Source organism: Mixophyes fleayi, chromosome 4 (genome assembly GCF_038048845.1).
Source record: "Mixophyes fleayi isolate aMixFle1 chromosome 4, aMixFle1.hap1, whole genome shotgun sequence".
NCBI lineage: Eukaryota > Metazoa > Chordata > Amphibia > Anura > Limnodynastidae > Mixophyes > Mixophyes fleayi.
In genome coordinates this window covers 325,302,543-325,324,423 of record NC_134405.1, presented here as the reverse complement: position 1 = coordinate 325,324,423, position 21,881 = coordinate 325,302,543, and the positions used below count along the sequence as shown (strand labels likewise).

At 42.8% G+C, this 21,881-nt stretch overlaps 1 protein-coding gene across 3 annotated transcripts in view; it reads left to right on the top strand.

Moving 5' to 3' along the window:
* Positions 1 to 21,881, top strand: part of ARHGAP8 (Rho GTPase activating protein 8) — a 74,556-nt gene that overhangs the window by 12,081 nt on the left and 40,594 nt on the right. For 2 of the 3 annotated variants that reach the window (XM_075210256.1, XM_075210254.1), the window contains exons 2-4: positions 3,387 to 3,507; positions 16,208 to 16,301; positions 16,979 to 17,116. In XM_075210256.1, coding sequence (XP_075066357.1) covers positions 16,256 to 16,301; positions 16,979 to 17,116 — 184 coding nt within the window. In that variant the 5' untranslated portion in view covers positions 3,387 to 3,507; positions 16,208 to 16,255. The remainder of the gene's footprint in view (positions 1 to 3,386; positions 3,508 to 16,207; positions 16,302 to 16,978; positions 17,117 to 21,881) is intronic. The other variant, XM_075210255.1, reaches the window with a different exon arrangement.

Here is a 21,881-nt window from a genome sequence, read left to right as displayed (position 1 = left end):
GCATATATTAGGTGTTACTCCTCCCCTTTTCCAGGAATCCCTGCTTGCTTCCTCCTTAATGCTCCATCTCATGCTGAGGCTCCATAGAAGCGCCTATTGAGATGGAAATATAGTGAAGATTGTGCACTTCTAACACCAAGTTTCTATGGTGCTGGAAGGACAGGATTTCCTTTGGGTATTGATTCAACCCCTATAAGTAAAACTCCTTATTCAAAAGCTGAACAAATATGTATGTACAGTAATCTATTCTATCCTCTGGAAGGCTGTTGCTGAAGCTAATTAAAGTCACATTTCCACATGGATGGCTACACAGTACCACTACTCTTGGTCTCTGTGCTAGGTATATAAATAGATGATGAGGATGATGATAGGTGCACTTCTCAGTAGCTCTTTTTTTGTGTATGAACAAATACATAGTAAGACTCCGGTTGTATTCTGAACCTAATTCCCCATTCTGTACCTGGGGGCAACTCCACATGACCAGCAACTTGCTCTGTATACAATGCTCACGACCAGCTGCACAGGACCATTTAAAGGCCTGGGGGTAAATGTATCAAGCTGAGAGTTTTCCGGCGGGTTTGAAAAGTGGAGATGTTGCCTATAGCAACCAATCAGATTCTAGCTTTCATTTTGTAGAATGCACTAAATAAATGATAGCTAGGATCTGATTGGTTTTTCAAACCCGCCGGAAAACTCTCAGCTTGATACATTTACCCCCTGGTGTAGAGTTGGATGCAATTTATACTGAAATTACAAATTGCATCCTGTAATTTGCACAGAAATCCAAGTGGCACGGATCTTTAGATCCATGTGACTTAGAATAATATACACATTGCACAAACACCTCTTTATCTGCCTTACGGGACGATGTGTATGATATCAGCAGCCATGTAAAGCACAAAAATGAATAAAGTAATGTAAAAAAATGTTGTGCTTTCCCCACCCCAAACAGCACAAGGGTTGGTTAAGCTGTCTGGGAGGGGGTGCACACTTTATTTTTAAATGTAATTCTTTAATTTACTTCTTTTTTTTTTGTACAGCAAGATCTGTTGCACCAGGAGAAAGCGCCCACAAATGATACGTCTCCTGGAGACCTAACTGCGGCTGCTTTCACTCAGCATAGTGTGTACAGAGCCTGAATACACCTTTATATTGCTAGCCCAGGCCCACTACCTTCCCCGTTCCACCTCTCCAAGCGCAGAGAGGTGCAAGGGGCAGATACGTGTTATAGCTGCATACACAGCCGTCATCACTATCACTCAGGGCTTACACCAGACCTGTAGCTGGTACAAGTGATATGACAGAAAATCAGGTACCTCAGGGATGCTCAAAGCTTGAATTGGACACTACTGTGTAGCTCAAGCTTGACACGCCCTTACTGTACATTGTCTATGTGCATACACCCAGTCCCGTCCCCGTTCTGCCCATGAAATCCTAGGCTGTAGTACGGGTCCTTTGCACGCAAAGATTAATTGGCTGCGTTCACTGACATATATCCGGTTCTGGGCGATTTTATGCAAAATACGGCACATATCTGCATTTGAGTTACTCAATGAATCAGGCCCTCAGGAGAAAGTGACTGGGGGTCAGGTCTGCACAATCCCATCCCCCTAGGCTGCTTGCACAGCCTAGAAGAGAAAAGGCCCAAGAAGCCACCACACGGGCCCTAGATCCCTCTAAGCAGCCCTGATAATGTGTACATGGACAGTTGCACAGTACAACTTCTCTTGTTCTAAGTGCTGGATAAAATTGCTAGATTGTGTTCTTGTTCTGTATAGACAGCCGCCCTCATGGCATCTCTCTTGTCTTGCAGGCTACAGGCCTTTTTCAGGATCTTTTTTTTTTTTATTTTGTTAGCATAGAAAACTGCTCAGTACAACTTCTCTGGTGACGTATTCTTGAAGCAAGCCTCAGTTGCTGTTTATTGTTAAAATATTTTGCATTTATGTTTATTGGATGTAGAATGTATGGAATATGATATTGCCCGGCTTGTTCTTGGAAGCTAAATGCGTCTTTTGGTCGCTATGTAAATACTTGTTGTGTGGTCTCAGCAACGACTGTATGCTTGTTCAGATGCAAATACACAATAAATTACATTTTATTAACCTTGTCTAATATATTTACATGATGTATGAGGCGACATCTCCTCTTCCGTGTAGTAGCATATTGTCTGTTCTGTTCCTGCCACCTTCTGCAAAGTTACTGCCCTAATTTCTGCAATTTGCAGGTCACCAGGTAAAGCTGTCACTGACGGAATTGTTGGGTGTATAATGTAGATCCGTTATAGGCACCGTGATACACTTCAGGGGCTAGCTGTTGCCCATTACTCATAGTTGCCTACTCTCCCAGAATGTCCCGGGCTCTCTCGTATTTTTGGGAGTTCTCCTGGACTCCCGAGAAAGCAAGCAAACTTCCCGGATCCAGCTATCTCCGTTAGTGAAGTTGGAGGGGGTGGGGCTAAATGAGTTGTCGTGGCCCCACCCCCTGCCTGCGATTGGTCAAAAATGGCAAAGATTTTCAGGGGCGGGGGGCCTAACAATGCTATTTGTGTGGCCACGCCCCCTCAACGGACCCCCTCCCTGTCAAGTTATTTGAAAACTCGGCAAGTATGCCATTAGTGTACTAAATTAATTACAGAGCTGTCCTTATACCAACAAGATGTTACTCAGTACTGAAAAGAAAATTAGAGCTGTCATCAGATTCTAGGTCGCCTTTTTATTTATTGTATTTTTATTTTCATGTTTTTTACATAGCTCCGAGTAGGCTCGCGAGCCGGCTCGGTACTTTTGCGCGTCCTCAGATCTGAAGTGAGGTAAAACGTCATTGTTGCGTTGTCGGATCTTGTGGGTTTTGGATTCCATAAGTACCTCCCTCCCCAGGAGATCCAGCGCCATTGCTCACACAGAAACAGGGGTAGCAGTGTTCTTGTCACTCTCCAGTCTCCAGTGACATTGCTCAGTGCCATTGCTCACACAGAAACAAGGGTAGCAGTGTTCTTGTCACTCTCCAGTCTCCAGTGACATTGCTCAGTGCCATTGCTCACACAGAAACAGGAGGGGTAGCAGTGTTTTTGTCACTCTCCAGTCTCCAGTGACATTGCTCAGTGCCATTGCTCACACAGAAACAGGAGGGGTAGCAGTGTTCTTGTCACTCTCCAGTCTCCAGTGACATTGCTCAGTGCCATTGCTCACACAGAAACAGGAGGGGTAGCAGTGTTCTTGTCACTTGACAAAAATTGACTGGAAATTAATGTTATTGAGGTTAATAATAATGTAGGAACAAAAAAAAGAGCCAAATTATGTGATTTTAGGAAAAAAATAGGGATCCAAAACCAAAACACGAAGTCAATGCTCTGAAAAGGCTCTTCCTAACCTAATATTTTTCAGCTTTTAGAAGCGGTACAACAGTAATAACTGAGTCCTGTTTGAGAGCCAGTGTCGGATAAGCCTGTGGGTGTCTTTCTCTATCCTAATAAGGCTGGGATATCAGTTCAAACAGGAAAATCAGGTAAGACCCAGCAAAGCAGCTTTAGGGGAATGAACATTTCCTGTCTTAACCTGTTTCTCTCCTGTGCGATTCTCCATGGCCGGACTCTCAGGCGTGAATGTCAGCTCTCCGTCACAATCCATAATCACTAACTAAACACATTATCGTAAAAGATCATTATAGCCGAGTAATTGACTTAACTTGTCAGAATATCCATTACGTTATCTGATAAACTGCTTTCCCACTATCTCCGCTCGCCTAACGCTATTTAGATGGGATCACAAGCGTGATAAAAGTGTAGGATGTATTGTACATGAAATATTTTAAAGTTGGCGTTAATTATTTTATTGTTGCTTAATTATTGTAGTGTTTTATTCATAGTCATTTGTTTGTAATCTGCTTTTCAAAAATAGTTCTGTCAGACAACTGACCTCCGCAGTGTTCATTAGGGAAGGTCAATGTTTATTGCGCTGGTAATAGAACTATTTTTAAATAGGGAGTGAAAGGAAGACGAATTTTAAATTAAAGACAGGTTTGTTTTTACCTGCAACATATTAGCTTGGTGTGGAAGGCGAGGGGGCGTTATGAGCTTGTTAGCCTAGGGTGGTCTGAACCTTTAATCAGACCCTGGGGGTCCTGGTAAAATCAAATGGGCTGTTGTAGAATCTTCCTTGGAGTCGTTACAATAGAGCTTTAAGCTGACAATGCAGTGAAGTATTGATTAGGGCTGGGATTGTGAACATCAGCAGCATGATGCTTTGTGGCGACACGGAAAGAGAGGATACGGTGAATGAGTCCACAAGGCATCAACAAAGCTGCACCAACATACATACATCTCCTCTCTTGTCACAAAATATCTTCCAACTCGGCAACTCCGTTCTGCACAAGATCTGCGTCTCTCATCCACACTCATGTGGATGAGAGACCCACTCTATGAAATTCTCTCCCTCGCACAATAAGACTCTCCTCTAGTCTACAAGCTTTCAAGCCTTCTCTGAAAACCCACCTCTTCAGACAAGCTTATAATATTCCTCAACCACCACTCTTAACCTCACTACATTACCCTATTACCACCTGTTATACAACTACTCCTTGACCAACATTGTTGTGCGACAGGATCATTTAGCTTATGAGTCACTTTTACCTTTGCAGTCTGGCTGGGCCGACTGCAAATGTAGACTTAACCTCATGTGTCAATTGTTGATTTTTATGACTGACCTGCGTTGATCACTGGGCTAACTAACGCATTAACTGCACCTTTTGTCTAACTGATTGATTTGTGACTATATTTAGTTGCACGATTTGATCATTTAAGAATTAAAGCTGCAATCCCACATACAAGATTTTTTTTTCTTTAACTAGCAAGTTAAATGAATATTATGCATGCATGTGCTAGTCATTTTATTATGAATGACTGGCTGCCAAACAAACATGGCTGCCAGACACAGTCAGTCTGCTACACAGACACAGGCTCACAGCTCTCAGCATGTCATGTCTTGGCAGAGAGGGGATAAGGAGAATGTCATAGTGCAGTGAGAGCTCAGAGGGGCGTTCCAAAGCCACTCTGCTCACTACATCATGTGTCCTGTGACTGTGGTTGCTATGGAAGTCCAGGATCATAAACCATTAATAGCAGACTGAAGAAAAATAGATTGTGGAAAATGATAAGCACCAACATTCTTCTTATAGTTGTCACAGTGATTTATGTTAAAAAAACACTCTTGATTATTTCATGGGATTGCAAATGGTTGCGCAGAAACTGATGGTAAAGTAGAGGCGATTATGTGGCAATTGCATAACTTTGTAAATCGTCTTATGTCTCTTTAAAGTGTACCTCACTTTAACAAAGAACATGACCCACTTGTGAGTACACAGAATACAAATTATATTTAACACAAGTAACAATTGCTATCTTGTGTTTATGTTTATCTTTTTACTGAAGTTTTAGAAATAGCGAAAACGTTCCACTCCTTCAAAATACAAATGACATACTCCAGTAAATGGAGTAGAACAATTATTAACATGAAAGGTGTTCTATAATAAGCGCAATGTACAAAGTAACAGCATAGAAACAAACGTGTCATAAATACAATAAAAATATAAATAATAATAAATTAGATGAATATATTAAAACCCCAAATGATTCAAATCATTACATATTTTGTATATTTCCACTATTTCTAATATCTTTATAAAGAAGGAAGTCTGTGTTTTTTTTAAAAAAAACTTGTTCTACGGAGTAACGCTGATTTTAATCTACTATATCCCACTTCGAATTAAATATTATAACCGCAGTGTCTGTCAGAGCTTCCTTTCAATCAAAATAAATGATCTCTAATATATAAAATTTCATCTTGTTTAGATAGCGGGGTAAAGGGCAAATTCACTTATGCAAAATACATTTTTTTTTGCTAATGTAATCACTATGGTTAATGCAAGTTTAATGTTTTTTATAAGTAAAGACTATTTTCCATGTCGTTTAATTACGTAGTAGGAAAGCTATAGGGTATTTGTTGATTTTAAAAGCTCTATTTAGGAAATTAAGGACTTTGGGCCTGATTCATTAAGGATCTTAAATTAAGAAGTTTCTTATTTCAGTCCCCTGGACAAAACCATGTTACAATGCAAGGGGTGCTAATTAGTTTTCTGTTTTGCACATAAGTTAAATACTGACAGTTTTTTCATGTTTTTTCACAAATACTTGATAGCTTATTTGTACACTGAAATTTAAAGTTGATATTTGTGTGCTACATGAAAAAACAGTCAGTATTTAACTTATGTGCAAAACAGAATACTAATTTGCACCCCATGCATTGTAACATGGTTTTGTCCAGGAGACTGAATTAAGAAACTTCTTAATTTAAGATACTTAATGAATCAGGCCCTTTGTCCCCAATTGTTGTTATATTTCTGCAGTTCCTGAACCAATGGACAATATTGACACCTGGGAATCTATATATCAAACATCCTGCCGATATGTCAGCTACAATATGTTTTCTTTGGAAATGAAAAATATGATTTACAATTTATTTAGTGATATAAGAGTTAGAGAAGAAGGTCAATGTTGAAAAAAAAACGGTGACATTTATAATAGTGTCTTCACCTCAATGACTTCTGGGAAATCTCTCTGCCAAGTTTGGTTCATCCATGGCCAACATTCCAAAGTATATATATATATATATATATATATATATATATATATATATATTATTTTTTTTTTTAAAGGATTTCGATGAATGTAATGCTTAAGGTTTAAATAAATCTGATCTGACTTTGAGAAGGTAATTTATTTAATATCTTGTAGATACTTTTAATGGATAGAATATTTTTCTTTCAACTGTTCAAGTTAGGTTAACAAGATGTCATAAATGTATGGCATGTCCTTCAAATACCAAATGTAATAATAATGGTTATGAAGCCCCAGAATGCACTTGGGGTTTCCCCTATAGGGTGCTATATTTAGAGATACATATCTCTTTCTTATATTTCTACCATTAGGGATTCGGGAACTTCAAGGGGTAAGTTAGATGATGTAACAGCGCAGCTTTAGAGTAAGGTACAGAGATCTCGCGCTCAAGCTGCTTGTTTGATCGGAGTGCAAAAAACCTGCGACATTCGGACAATATCACCTTGAGCCTCTTTTGCTTGTAACATGTTACAGGAAATTCTTGATTTATAACATGTTTGTCGCCCCAAAAAAATTTCATGAAAAGTTTGGTGCATTGCGTAATATCTGGAGGTGTGACATCTGAGTAGGATGGGGGCTCTTGGAGAAGAATAATCAATTTGAGGACTGTATTGTGGCCTAGTAAAGAGAAATTTAGGTAATTTTTTTAAGGATTTATATAAATGTCGAAAAATAGTTGTGATGGGAAGATGTAGTCTAATGACCTGATTCATGTTGCATAGTGTATCTTGCATGAAATAGCTCCGCATGTGCTCAGCAAGCAACGGACATCAATGAACACAATTGAGTGCAATTTGTAAGCGAATGTAAATGACACGACTGCCTGCGACTTCAAAGGCAGAGCGGAGATGGGACGGACTAACGTAGCCAGTTAGGGCGTGCAGACGACAAGACCTGTCGTATGTTCGCTTGTTTTCACCCACTATTGGGCAGGTGTAAATGCCGACTGAGCACAGGACTGTGCGAGAGAGACGGACGGCCAGGTCGCAACACTGAAGGGTGGGGGGAGGCAGTTTATGAATATTTTAGGTTCAGTTGGTTAAAATTGAGGTCTAGGGGTGGGGCAGTTTACGGTTTTGTGTGAGCATAGTCTTTGATTTAAAAATGACATGTATCATCATCACCGGCTATTTATATAGCGCTACTAATTCCGCAGCGACGTACAGAGACCTCACTCACATCAGTCCCTGCCAGGGCCGGATTTCCCGCTAGGCACCCTAGGCGACTGCCTAGGGCCCTGCGGTACCTCGAGGGCCCTGTCAGAGCCGTCGGTGAGCGGGGCAGGCAAGGCAGAGGGGCGCTCCCCTCCGCCTGCCATCCCCCTCTGTCCGCCGGCATAATGCCGAAAAGAAAGTAGTGTAAAAAAAAAAAAAAAGAAGAAGTCAGCTGACCGCTCGTCGGGAGTCTCCTCTCCTCTCTTACTGAAAATGACGTCGGGCGTGATGACGTCACTCCCGACGTGATTTTCAGTAAGAAGTGGCGAGGAGCACTGGCTGAGCAGAGAGGAGGAGCAGCGGCAGCGCGCCATCGAACGGAGAAGTAAACAAGCAGAATAGAAGATAAGTTAACTAAAGGAGGGGCAATGTCAGAGGTATAAAGGGAGTATATGGGGGGCATGATGGCAATAATATGTATATGGGGGCATGATGGCAATAATATGTATATGGGGGGCATGATGGCAATAATATGTATATGGGGGGCATGATGGCAATAATATGTATATGGGGGCATGATGGCAATAATATGTATATGGGGGGCATGATGGCAATAATATGTATATGGGGGCATGATGGCAATAATATGTATATGGGGGCATGATGGCAATAATATGTATATGGGGGACATGATGGCAATAATATGTATATGGGGGCATGATGGCAATAATATGTATATGGGGGACATGATGGCAATAATATGTATATGGGGGCATGATGGCAATAATATGTATATGGGGGGCATGATGGCAATAATATGTATATGGGGGACATGATGGCAATAATATGTATATGGGGGACATGATGGCAATAATATGTATATGGGGGCATGATGGCAATAATATGTATATGGGGGGCATGATGGCAATAATATGTATATGGGGGACATGATGGCAATAATATGTATATGGGGGCATGATGGCAATAATATGTATATGGGGGGCATGATGGCAATAATATGTATATGGGGGACATGATGGCAATAATATGTATATGGGGGACATGATGGCAATAATATGTATATGGGGGGCATAATGGCAATAATATGTATACGGGGGGCATGATGGCAATAATATGTATATGGGGGCATGATGGCAATAATATGTATACGGGGGGCATGATGGCAATAATATGTATACGGGGGGCATGATGGCAATAATATGTATATGGGGGGCATGATGGCAATAATATGTATATGGGGGGCATGATGGCAATAATATGTATATGGGGGGCATGATGGCAATAATATGTATATGGCGGGCATGATGGCAATAATAATAAGTATCAGAGGGGCATGAGGGGGCATGATGGCAATAATAAGTATCAGAGGGGCATGAGGGGGTATGATGGCAATAATAAGTATCAGAGGGGCATGATGGCAATAATAAGTATCAGAGGGGCATGAGGGGGCATAATGGCAAAAATATGTAGCAGAGGGGCATGATGACACAAATGTGGAAATAAACAAGGGGAGCAAAAATATGGAGGGCACAGTGTGATGGTGAAGGGTGCACAGTGTGATGATTAAAGGGCAAAAGCATGATGGAGGGGCACAGTGTGATGATGAAGGGAGTACAGTGTACTAAAGGGGATACAGTGTGAAGGAGGAGCAAAAGTGATCAAAGTGATGAAGTAGGGGACATTTTTTCTCTTCTGTACTTCAACTTATTTGGCCAAATACATTTTTTGTAGGAGGGAGCTGTGAGAGCTTACACAGGCCCAGTGTGCTTGGACTGGGCGTGCAGGGACTGAAGTGACATCATACGGAGGATCAAGGTACAGTGCGCAGAGTTGGACCAATAATATCAACTGTCTGGGACTGAAATAACCTTTCTTTTCATCAGCAAACGTGAGTAATGAAAAGTAATCATTTTAACAGATTATTGAAAAAACTCCTATTATTTAAATGTATTTAATTAAAGCTATGTATAACATTATTTGTGCTCTGTTTTATGTAAGGATTCAATTAAAAGTTAATATTTATTGGTATATCATTGTCTGCACTATCTTTTCTAGTAGGTATTAACAGTTAATATAATCTATGCTTTTAAAAAAAAAACCAGTATCTTGCCTAGGGCCCTATGAGGTCTAAATCCGGCTCTGGTCCCTGCCCCATTGGAGCTTACAGCCTAAATTTCCTAACATACACACACACACAGACACAGACAGAGAGACAGACAGACTAGGGTCAAATTGTTAGCAGCCAATTAACCTACCAGTATGTTTTTGGAGTGTGGGAGGAAACCAGAGCACCCGGAGGAAACCCACGCAAACACGGGGAGAACATACAAACTCCACACAGATAAGGCCATGGTCGGGAATTGAACTCATGACCCCGTGCTGTGAGGCAGAAGTGCTAACCACTGAGCCACCGTGCTGCCCTATGTGTCTCAGTAGCTATCACAGAACAATTATATGCAACTAAGATATACTGTTTGTGTTGAAATATCTATATTTTTTTAAAATATGTAATAAAATATAAACAAGAAATTTAAAAAAATGTATATTTAAATATTTATATAAGTGACTACACTGTTTATAATTGTTCATTTATTTTATGATCAAATACAAGTTTTATGCTTTCTGATGTGTGTATTATATATTTTATTATATCATTGCCTTTATAGCATAGCTGGCCATGTCTATGTCTCACTGCAGTAGCATTGGAATGTGGCCTATTCCCTTACAGTAAATTAGAAAGTATCCTGCCCGTTTTGTTCCCATGTCTGTAAAACTGGAATCTGAAGGCTAATGAGGATCTTTTTTCTATTTAAGCATTTACTTTACATTTCTTTTGCTGATATATGTTTGAGAAGCCGGAGTTAGCGCTTTTTGTGCTTCAGCGTAAGCAAAATTTCTCAGTGTGTTGTGTTTGCCGACGTAAGAAATAATTTCACTCCTTGGAAGCGTTTTGGCCGTCTCCCAAAAATAACAGGAAAGTCTCTAGATGCTGCTGATTATTTAATACACAAACTCGGACACTCTTTTCTAATATATTTTGAAATGTATGTGAGCGACTGGGTAGAATGGAAATATCCATTGTCTGAAATAAATTAACCTAATCTGTCTGGTGGTTTCAAACCCGGTTATTGCATGGTCCGATAAGGCGATGGATTCCACACCCTTTCTGCTCACGTTTGTCAACATATAGGATACAAGGGAGAAATGATTTTGATTGGTTAAGCAGGCTACGCCAATATTGATTTTCTTGTATCATATAAGCTTGCGAGCAGGGTTCTCTTACCTCTCTGTCTGTAGGTATTACCCAGTATTGTCTTAATAATGTTTGTTCCCAATTGTAAAGCGCTACGGAATTTGCTGGCGCTATATAAATAAATGTTGGTGATGATGTTGATGATTGTATAACGTTATAGATTTCCTGGCAAGGACTAGCGAAACTACCGTATTCAAACCACCTAATATTCAATTTCTAACTTAGCATTACCATTAAGAAGAAAATCCTTAAACTTTAAGGAAGGAGTGCTTACAATATACATATTCATCTTACCTGTTGTCCATTATATAATTATGTATTTGCCCTCCACATCAATCATTTTAGAAACTTTTTAAAATGTTAGACCCTTTTTTATTGGAATGGTCGCCCCTTGAATTGGAGTTACGTGAGGCATAGGCCATTGTTTGATCTTGTTCACTCCGCTGGTTCAAGGAGCTGTCAGAGTTTTTCCGTCTCTCTGCTAGAACTCTATTCGCGATATGAGACCATGATGCTTGTTCTCTCAGCATTCCGCTGACCGGCTTTAATTTCGCCCCTCCAACCCCCGGTAGGTCTCCTTCTACTGTATGTCATCACACGCACTCTTGTAGCCAGGGGTATCATTCTCCAGGACTTTCTGGACCTCCAGCTTTTTCCGCTTCATAACACGTTTCTTCAGCAAATCCTTTTTCAGTCAACTCAATGTCAGAATCATCTTCAAATGCTTAACTGTTTTGGCAAACAAGCATTTTTCTCGTGGTTGTTTCTTAGGAGCAATAGGCCCACACTGCTATCTGGGAGCCGCCATCTTGTTCCCTTGAACAGCCTTCACCTCATTGGCTAGCTCATTATCCTAGAACTTCGTTGACCTCTTCTGCATTCTTTTACCTGGTTCGATGGCTACAGCTGCTCAGTTCCTCAGCAACATCTGCATGTTTTTGTTTGAGTGCCAGGATTTGGCTTACTTACGGTAGCACTGTCTCATCCGTAGGTCTTTCCAAGTGCTCCGTCTCTCACACAATTGCTTGATGAGTCTAATTCAACATTGGTTTCCATCGTCTCCATTAGGGAACAAGCCAAGGCCAGAGCTTTAATCTCTTTATCGCGAGCCTATGCTTCTGCTCGATCGCCGCCTTCTGCGTATTTGGCAGAACGAACACCTAGATATAAGGAACATCCCAACAACTGTGTATTGAAGGAGTCAACATTTAGAATATTGTTACCGTAGATGACTTACGATATCACTCCAAATCCTTTATAAAGTCAATTTGTATCGCGATATATAGGTGCATTTTGTGTAGTATGTTTTATCAGTATACATGCATTTAGGGATCAAAAACAAGAACGCAATCTATAAATTAAATGGAATTCATTTAGGATAGTCTATAATGGAAAAGGATTTGGGAGTGCTCGTAGACAGTAGACTTAGCAATAGTGCTCAATGTCAAGCAGCAGCTGCAAGGGCAAGTAAAGTATTGGCATGCATAAAAAGGGGCATAGATGCAAGGGAAGACAGTATAATTCTGCCACTGTATAAATCATTGGTAAGACCTCATCTTGAATATGCAGTACAGTTCTGGGCACCTCTCTATAAAAAAGATAATTTGGAACTAGAAAGGGTTCAGAGAAGGGCGACAAAATTGATAAAGGGTATGGAGTCATTAAGTTATGAGGAAAGGTTAGCCAGTTTAGCTATGTTTACATTAGAAAAGAGGCGTCTAAGAGGAGATATGATTACTATGTACAAATACATTAAGGGTCAATGCAGAGAACTTTCATGGGAACTTTTTACCCCAAGGACTATACACAGGACACACGGTCACCCCCTAAGGTTAGAGAAGAGGAAATTTCACAACCAGCAAAGGAAGGGGTTCTTTACAGTAAGGGCAGTCAAGATATGAAATTCACTGCCAGGGAAGGTTGTGATGGCAGATTCAATAGATATGTTTAAGAAAGGGTTAGACAAATTTTTAGCGGAAAAGTGTATCCAGGGATATGACCGTTAATTAAAATTAAGGATAGTAGTGGATATAGGGTAAAAATAGGACTGCAATATTGAGTCTGGGAGGATTTTCACAATTGAAACAGATTGGCGGTTGCTTACTCTGGATTAATTTCAAATATAAGTGAGGAATCGCAGGAGATCCAAAATAGGTTGAACTTGATGGACTGGTGTCTTTTTTCAACCTCATCAACTATGTTACTATGTTACATGTACAGAAGATTATAGCAAAATTAAATATGCTATAAAGTGACTAGCAAATGTGTCTGTACATTGTATTGCTGACAGGCATTATTACTATAATCTCCGTGACAAACCTATAGGGACATTTCATCTGAATCACTGTGTTTCCATTCATCTAAGTTTAATGGGAATAGAATTTAATACACCCCGATAAATCTCTGGCGAGTATTATGCTATAATTAGAAACTATGGCAGCAGTACAAGAGCCCTTTGTCCAGAAGCATGTCAGGTTAATTTAATTAAAACTCGTACCGCCTCTAACGAAATCTCTCCGCTGGTATAAGGTTCAAAGCATTTAATCCCCAGAGACTGAAATTCTATTTGAGTTTTAATTTAACACCGCACAATGCAACCACTCATTACTGCTTTGTACAGTTTGCAAGTTAAACAGAAAATAGATTAGTCAGTTGGTGTTTTCGCATTATTTTGGAATAATTATCTGCAGACATTGTAAACAGTGGTGATAAGTGAAGGAATAAAGGTGAGGGAGCAGTTTTGCTGAAATATTGCTGCATATTAATTGCCAAGCCACAGTCACTGACCCCGATTAATTACCTTTGTTGTCATAGAAAGCAAGTTTAGCGAATAAAGTATAAAAATTATTTTTTTTTATTATGTCTTCAGGACCAGCGATGGTTTACACCACTGTGACCAGACTAGAGATGCTCACTGACCCCCGTGAAGTGGTTTTGGTTTAGGCAAAACCACCCTTGTGTGTTTTGGTTTTGGTTTTGGAGTTTTTAGGAAAAATCCTAAACTATGCTAAAATCACATATTTTTGCTCTTTTTTTGTTCCTACATTATTTATTATTAACCTCAATAACACTAATTTCAAGACATTTGCAGTCAATTTTGACCACAGATCACAATATTATTTTCATACAAAGACTGCAGCGACCTGGCTGGATGGTAAGCGACAGAGCAATGACACAAACACACGGCAGTTCCTAGCACATCTAGGACACATTGGCACACAGCAGTGGCAGAAAAGAAAAATGGTGCAAGATGGAATTGTCCTTGGGCCCTCCCACCCACCGTTATGTTGGATCTTAAAAAGGAATCCAAAAATCGCGAGATCCAACGACGTAACAATGACGTTTTGCCTCATTTTTGATTCCCAGGGTGCGCAAAACTTTCTCGAGGAACCAAGCCTGAGCATCTCTAGACCAGACCCATTCTCATGGTTTAGTAGGTTAATTGACTGCTATCAAAATTGACTCTAGTCTATGTGTGTGTCTATATTAGGGAATTTAGACTGTAAGCTCCAATGGGGCAGGGACTGATGTGAATGAGTTCTCTGTACAGCGCTGCGGAATTAGTGGCGCTATATAAATAACTGATAATGATGATAATTATGATGGTTATCACCAGGAATAATTACTTTTGTGAAGATATCCGAGTGTTTTAAAATGTTGCAACTAAAGCCTAGTCTGTTCATCAATAATTGGTATCAGTCTATTTTAATCTTCTGTTAGCAATATTTGGGGAGGTCCCTGCAACACCGTACCTCACAGCCGCACCTATTTTAGCCGGACAGTCCTGAATTTAGGGCCCTGTCACGGGGACGTGTGTGTGTGTCTGTTTGTGTGTCTTTGTGTCAGCTACAGTGGGACAGGGAATGATGTGGATGATTCAACATTTTCTGGAAAGTGCTGCAGAAAATGGTGGGAATCTACTACTAAATGATAATAACCAGTTTAATCAGCCAGACTAATACAATTTCCGGCTAGGTGACCAACCTAGATTCAGTGCACAATAGACCTCTTATTAATACTTATGCCATACTTACCAACTCGAGAGGGGGCCATTTTCCCACCCAGAATCGTGTCATTTAAAGCGATTCTCTGTGAATCACGCCATTTTGGAGGGCGGGAGGGGGCGGGACGAGGCCAATCGCGTCATTCCCCCCCCCCCCCCCCGCGCGAAAACGTAATTCACGTCGCGGGGGGCGGGGCCAAAATGACGCGATTGGCCTCGTCCCGCCCCCTCCCGCCCTCCAAAATGGCGTGATTCACAGAGAATCGCTTTAAATGACACGATTCTGGGTGAGATTGGGATGCGGGAGAAAATGCCAGCTTGCCAGGGAGACTGACCCGAATTTCGGGAGTCCGAGGGATTTGGCATGTATGACTTATGCTGGTTACTCACTACAGAAAATTTCTCCCGATGTGATAGATTTAACGATTTTACCAATAACTGGAAGTCCCGATCAGTCCCGATCAGCATGCCGATCCATGTGTACACACTAAACACGTTTTACACGATTTACCTTCAGATTGGGCAGCACGGTGGCTCAGTGGTTAGCACTTCTGCCTCTCAGCACTGGGGTCATGAGTTCAATTCCCGACCATTCGGTAATGTTGGCTGGTTATCTGTGAGGAGTTTGTATGTTCTCTCCGTGTTTGCGTGGGTTTCCTCCAGGTGCTCTGGTTTCCTACCACACTCAAAAAACATACTGGTAGGTTAATTGGCTGCTATCAAAATTGACCCTAGTCTCTCTCTCTCTCTCTGTGTGTATGTTAGGGAATTTAGACTGTAAGCCCCAATGGGGCAGGGACTGATGTGAATGAGTTCTCTGTACAGCGCTGCGGAATTAGTGGCGCTATATAAATAAAATGATGATGATGATGAGAGTGGTTCACTGTGAAACTATATTTTTATGATTAGTTCCACTTTAATTTTGCACACAAAAACTTTCTTCCTTGAGCACCGTTTTCTTTGAACAGTAATGACAAAAAAAAAATTGTTTATAAAATCAAAGATGGGGTTTAAATACTTGAGGTGGTGTTTTATTCTACCAAATTATTCCTTGTAATTGTTTAAGGGTCTCCTGTGAGTATGTTTTTTGTTTTGTCTTCCAGGTCAAGGTGCTGGTCGGGGGCTTTATCGCTCTTCCCAGCCCACGTAACATGCAGAGTACACATTCCATTGATTTTGAGCAGCTAGCAGAAATTGGTATGTACATTAGCTCTGTGGAGGATTCATACCATGTAATAAATGTAGATTACTATTCAGTCTCATGGTTGTTAATATTTAAATCTAATTCCAGTAACATTTTATTGCTGGGTAAGGGAGGTGCACATTACAGTATATGAATGTGTGTGTCACATGCAGTAATTGGGAAATACCCAAATACTTTGCAGTAAACAACAGGAATAGCTCCCAAAGTTCATTGTAACCTGCGGAAAGATCCCAACCCCAAGTTCAAAGGCATAATTGCAGCAGAGAGCAGGAGACTATACTACCTTTACGTCACTTTAATATTCTGCAAATTACACAGAATAATAACAAATACTGAAATGAATATATATACTACCTAAAAAAAATAGGATAATTAGCAGGTACAGAATCAAAGTAGAGCACATTTATAAGCAATATGCATTGAACTTCATTTGTGGTTTTTAAAATGATAAATCCTTAGGACTTAGGTCTGGGCTTTGCATTACAAACAGGAAACATAAATGACCGGAATTATTATAGTTTCACTGGCAGCGTTTTAGTTTCTTTTTAAGCTACTGGAATGCCTGCTGAGTCTGTCTCACCCCAGTCGTTTGCAGGGAAAAGAGCCATCATTTCTGTAATTTTTTCTCATGTCGATTGATTGAATTGTTATGATCATTCCTATGACTCAGAGCTACAGAAGGATGAAGAGGAGCTGGCACACTTGGGTGGGGACACCGTCGTAGATGCTGGATGCCAGGAAGCCAATGACGTCAGTCTAAGTCACCCATATTACGACATTGCCCGCCATGGCATCATCCACGTAGCTGGTGAGTTGTGAGAGGTACAGAGTATGTTGTGATAAGCTTTGCTCCCTTACTGGGGGTCGAAATGAACTGTGATGATAATTCTCTGCCACGGAACAGCATGGGTAAGACGGATACTCATGGGCCGATCCTGCCTTGTGATTGACTTGGGGCCCTGGATGGGGGACAACATGGCTTTAGCGGGACCTCCGGCTGTATCAAGTTCCGTCCTTGTGTTACCTATAATTTGCCACCTTCCTGTATGAGCCCAACATCACTGTGGGCCTCTGATCCTTATTTTATTTTGTTTTTTTAAATCTTTATTTTAAATGGTCAATCAGGAGTCCACAAGGCACATGACAGTACAAGGTGTGGTACAAGTATGGAGAAACAAAAAAAAAGTTGGTACAAAGAAATCGTCATGTTGCGTCCAGGTGGAACAGAGGATGGAGAATGACCAGTTTTTAAGGGTTTACAAGCATTAGTGGAAGAATAGACTGTGGAAATAGAGGGGAATGTAGGCTGGGGCAATTGGGTAGTAGGAGGGGGGGCAAGGAGTGACCACAGAGTATGGTGAGATGGGAACTTGGCAAGCGAACAGTGTGTAGGTAGCTCAGAGAGGTAGAGGGGGAATGTGTGAAGGGAGAGATCGTTCACCGCACGTGGGTCGTTATTGGAGAGTGCCAAATTTGGTTAAAGATATGGCCCCTGTCGTACTTGGAAAATTTGTCAAGGTCTTGGGGGGGGGGGGGGGAATTAACACAGTTGGAATACCCTGAGGTCCTTCGCAACTAAAGCCTCAAGGAGAGTATTTAAGAATCCATGGACCAAGTCCCAGAAAGAAGCAATAATCGGGCAAGTTCACCAAATATGGAGCAAAGTGCCGCTGTGGCCACAACCCCGCCAGCAGTCAGATGAGGGGATGGGAAACATTCTATGGAGCCAGGTGGGGGTATAATACCAATGATAGTAAATTTTGTAGGAAGTTTCCTTAGGTTTGGTTGATATAGAGCTTTTGGCTATCCCCAGTCTCATGTCCTCCCAGACCTCGTCATCCCGGGAAAGGGGGGGGGGGGGGGTTAGCATGGTCCTTTTCCCAGTCAGCTTCATGAGATATTGGACGGAAGCTTCTATGGATTTGGGAAATCATGCTCCTGGCCATGGGGTGGTGTTTACAAAGATTTTCAAGAGGGGTGCGGTCTCGTAGTAGATAGGTAGGCGGCAGGAATCATAAAAAGTGATTAATTTGAAAAAATTCAAAGGGGCTGAGCGTTTGGGATCGGGAGCGGTGTTGAAGTTCCGCTAGTGGGAGCTTGGAAAAGTCTGCCAGAAATTTAAGACCAGCTTGAGCTTGAGTCTAGAGACAATGTCTTGTTGTGGAAAATCCAGGGGGTAACACAGGGTTGTGCCAAATGGGTGTCAAGGGTATAGTGCTGAGGTAAGTTTCAGTTTGAAGGAGTGAGAGTCCCAAAGCTTAGTGTCATATTTAATGGTGAGAAGCAGCTTGGAGGAAAGGGGGCGGTGTATAAGGGGTAGGCCCCATACGGGGGTGAGGTCGGGCAAAGTAGTGTAGGCCGATTCTATGTCAAGCCAGGAGGTGGATCCTGAGGGGCCATATGAGGCGACAATTTGGGAAAAATGGGAGGCCAAATAGTATTTATCCTTTTTTATGACAGCTTACAGAGAGAAATCCAAAGCTATTCAAGATTACATGTTTTGTGCCATTATGAGATAGATCCTTGCCCTTCATTCATGCCCACGGCTTCCAGTCTGAGTTAATGCAGTCCTATGATCTCTCGATGACACAACACTGGATGAGACGCTGAGGCCGCCTTTTTTTATTTTAAAATTAGAACCCTTTCTAACATAGTGGACCAAGTCACATCATATCTGCTCACTTGAAGGCTTAACAATACCGTTAACGTAAGCACTTTCTAGAATCCTTACTTTTCCCCCACTTTGACGCTCTGTGTACATGCCGGGACAGGGTGCCTCGTATCCTAGTGTGAATGTACAAGCTTCTGGTCTCCCCTGGGGGTGAATACTTACTTTTCCTATGTTAAGAAATGGGAGGAAGATTTACATTCTTACCTCTCAGGGACAATGGGAGAGGACGTTTCTCTACTGTCACAAGTCCTCAGTTTCCAGCAGATTCTGGGAAGTTTTTGTCGGGATGGAGTAAGATACCGACAGTATTACACAACAGTACTCAGATGTGATGCAGATGTGGCAGTGATAGGGACAGATGTGGGAGTGAGGAGGGGCCGATGTGGGAGTGAGGAGGGGCAGATGTTGGAGAGAGGAGGGGCAGATGTGAGAGTGTGAGGGGCAGGTGTGGGAGTGAGGATAAATAGATGTTGGAGTGCAAAGGGGTAGGTGTGGAACTGAGGAGGGGCAGATGTGAGAGGGACAGGTGTGGGAGTGAGGAGGGGCAGATGTGGGAGTGAGGAGGGGCAGATGTGAGAGTGAGGAAGGGAAGGTGTGTGAGTGAGGTGGGGCAGATGTGAGAGGGACAGGTGTGGGAGTGAGGAGGGGCAGATGTGGGAGTGAGGAGGGGCAGATGTGGGAGTGAGGAGGGGCAGATGTGAGAGTGAGGAAGGGAAGGTGTGTGAGTGAGGTGGGGCAGATGTGAGAGGGACAGTTGTGGGAGTGAGGAGGGGCAGATGTGGGAGTGAGGAGGGGCAGATGTGGGAGTGAAGAGGGGCAGATGTGGGAGTGAGAGGGGTAGATGTGGGAGTGAGAGGGGCAGATGTGGGAGTGAGGAGGGGCAGATGTGGGAGTGAGGAGGGGCAGATGTTGGAGAGAGGAGGGGCAGATGTGAGAGTGAGAGGGGCAGATGTGGGAGTGAGGAGGGGCAGATGTGTGAGGGGCAGGTGTGGGAGTGAGGAGGAGTAGATGTTGGAGTGCAAAGGGGTAGGTGTGGGACTGAGGAGGGGCAGATATAAGAGTGAGAGGGACAGGTGTGGGAGTGAGGAGGGGCAGATGTGGGAGTGAGGAGGGGCAGATGTGAGAGGGGCAGGTGTGAAAGTGAGGAAGGGAAGGTGTGTGAGTGAGGTGGGGCAGATGTGAGAGGGACAGGTGTGGTTGTGAGGAGGGGCAGATGTGGGAGTGAGGAGGGGCAGACATGGGAGTGAGGAGGGGCAGATGTGGGAGTGAGAGGGGTAGATGTGGGAGTGAGAGGGGCAGATGTGGGAGTGAGGAGGGACAGATGTTGGAGAGAGGAGGGGCAGATGTGAGAGGGGCAGATGTGGGAGTGAGGAGGGGCAGATGTGTGAGGGGCAGGTGTGGGAGTGAGGAGGAATAGATGTGGGAGTGCAAAGGGGTTAGTGTGGGAGTGAGGAGGGGCAGATGTGGGAGTGAGGAGGGGCAGATGTGGGAGTGAGGAGGGGCAGATGTGGGAGTGAGAGGGGCAGATGTGGGAGTGAGGAGGGACAGATGTTGGAGAGAGGAGGGGCAGATGTGAGAGTGAGAGGGGCAGGTGTGGGAGTGAGGAGGAATAGATGTGGGAGTGAGAGGGACAGGTGTGGGAGTGAGGAGGGGGAGATGTGGTAGTGAGGAGGGGCAGATGTGGGAGTGAGAGGGGTAGATGTGGGAGTGAGAGGGGCAGGTGTGGGAGTGAGAGGGGCAGATGTGGGAGTGAGGATGGGCAGATGTGGGTGTGAGGACGGGTAGATGTGGGAGTGAGGAGGGGTAGTTGTGGGAGTGAGAGGGGCAGATGTGGGAGTGAGAGGGGTAGATGTGGAAGTGAGGGTGGGCAGATGTGGGAGTGAGGATGGGCAGATATGGGAGTGAGGATGGGCAGATGTGGGAGTGAGAGGGGTAGATGTGGGAGTGAGAGGGGCAGGTGTGGGAGTGAGGATGGGCAGATGTGGGAGTGAGGATGGGCAGATATGGGAGTGAGGATGGGCAGATGTGGGAGTGAGAGGGGTAGATGTGGGAGTGAGAGGGGCAGGTGTGGGAGTGAGGATGGGCAGATGTGGGAGTGAGGATGGGCAGATATGGGAGTGAGGATGGGCAGATGTGGGAGGGAGGAGGGGTAGATATGGAAGTGAGAGGGGTGCTCTTTTTCATATCTACTGGGATTGCCCTGTGTTAAACCCTTATGCCAAAATTTGATTAAGATCATGATTGAAGTAACTGTTTTTCCATTATCAGGTTGCCCGTTCTTTTATCTGCTGTACATAGAGGATACAGTAAAACAGTACATGGCAAAACAGGACATTAATATAAAGACAACTACAGTACACTACAAAATAGACAAAACCATAGAATCCACAGCAAACGAATAGCCGAACCAGCCAGTAGCGGGACTACCAGTGGTGCAGCAGTAGCGGTGTACCGGGGCCATGAAGATAATGAGGCCACTTCACGGGGAACTAGGGAGCTGTGGGCTCCTCTCCACGTTCTGTCTCTGGAGCCAACAGTAGATGAAGTTCTCGGTAGGGGATGGTCTCTTACAATGGCTTTAGAAAAGAGGCAGAGAGATTTTAGGGAGCAAATCGGCACATTACGAGCCTGTACCCAAAACTGTGGGTGTAGCAAATAGAACCACCGAATGAGGATAGGAGGCAAAATACGGGTGAGCTGGTGGCATCAGTAATGAGAGGAGGAGGACACAAGGGAAGAGGGACCTGCTTGTGAGAGCTTACAATCTAGAGGTGATTATCTTCCCCCTTTGGTCACTGAAGAAGTCTCTTTATCCTACACTAAAACCGCTAAAATCACGGATCGTTTTATTTTATTCATATCTTAATCTACTTGTTTAAAAAAAATAAGGAATAAAAAACCC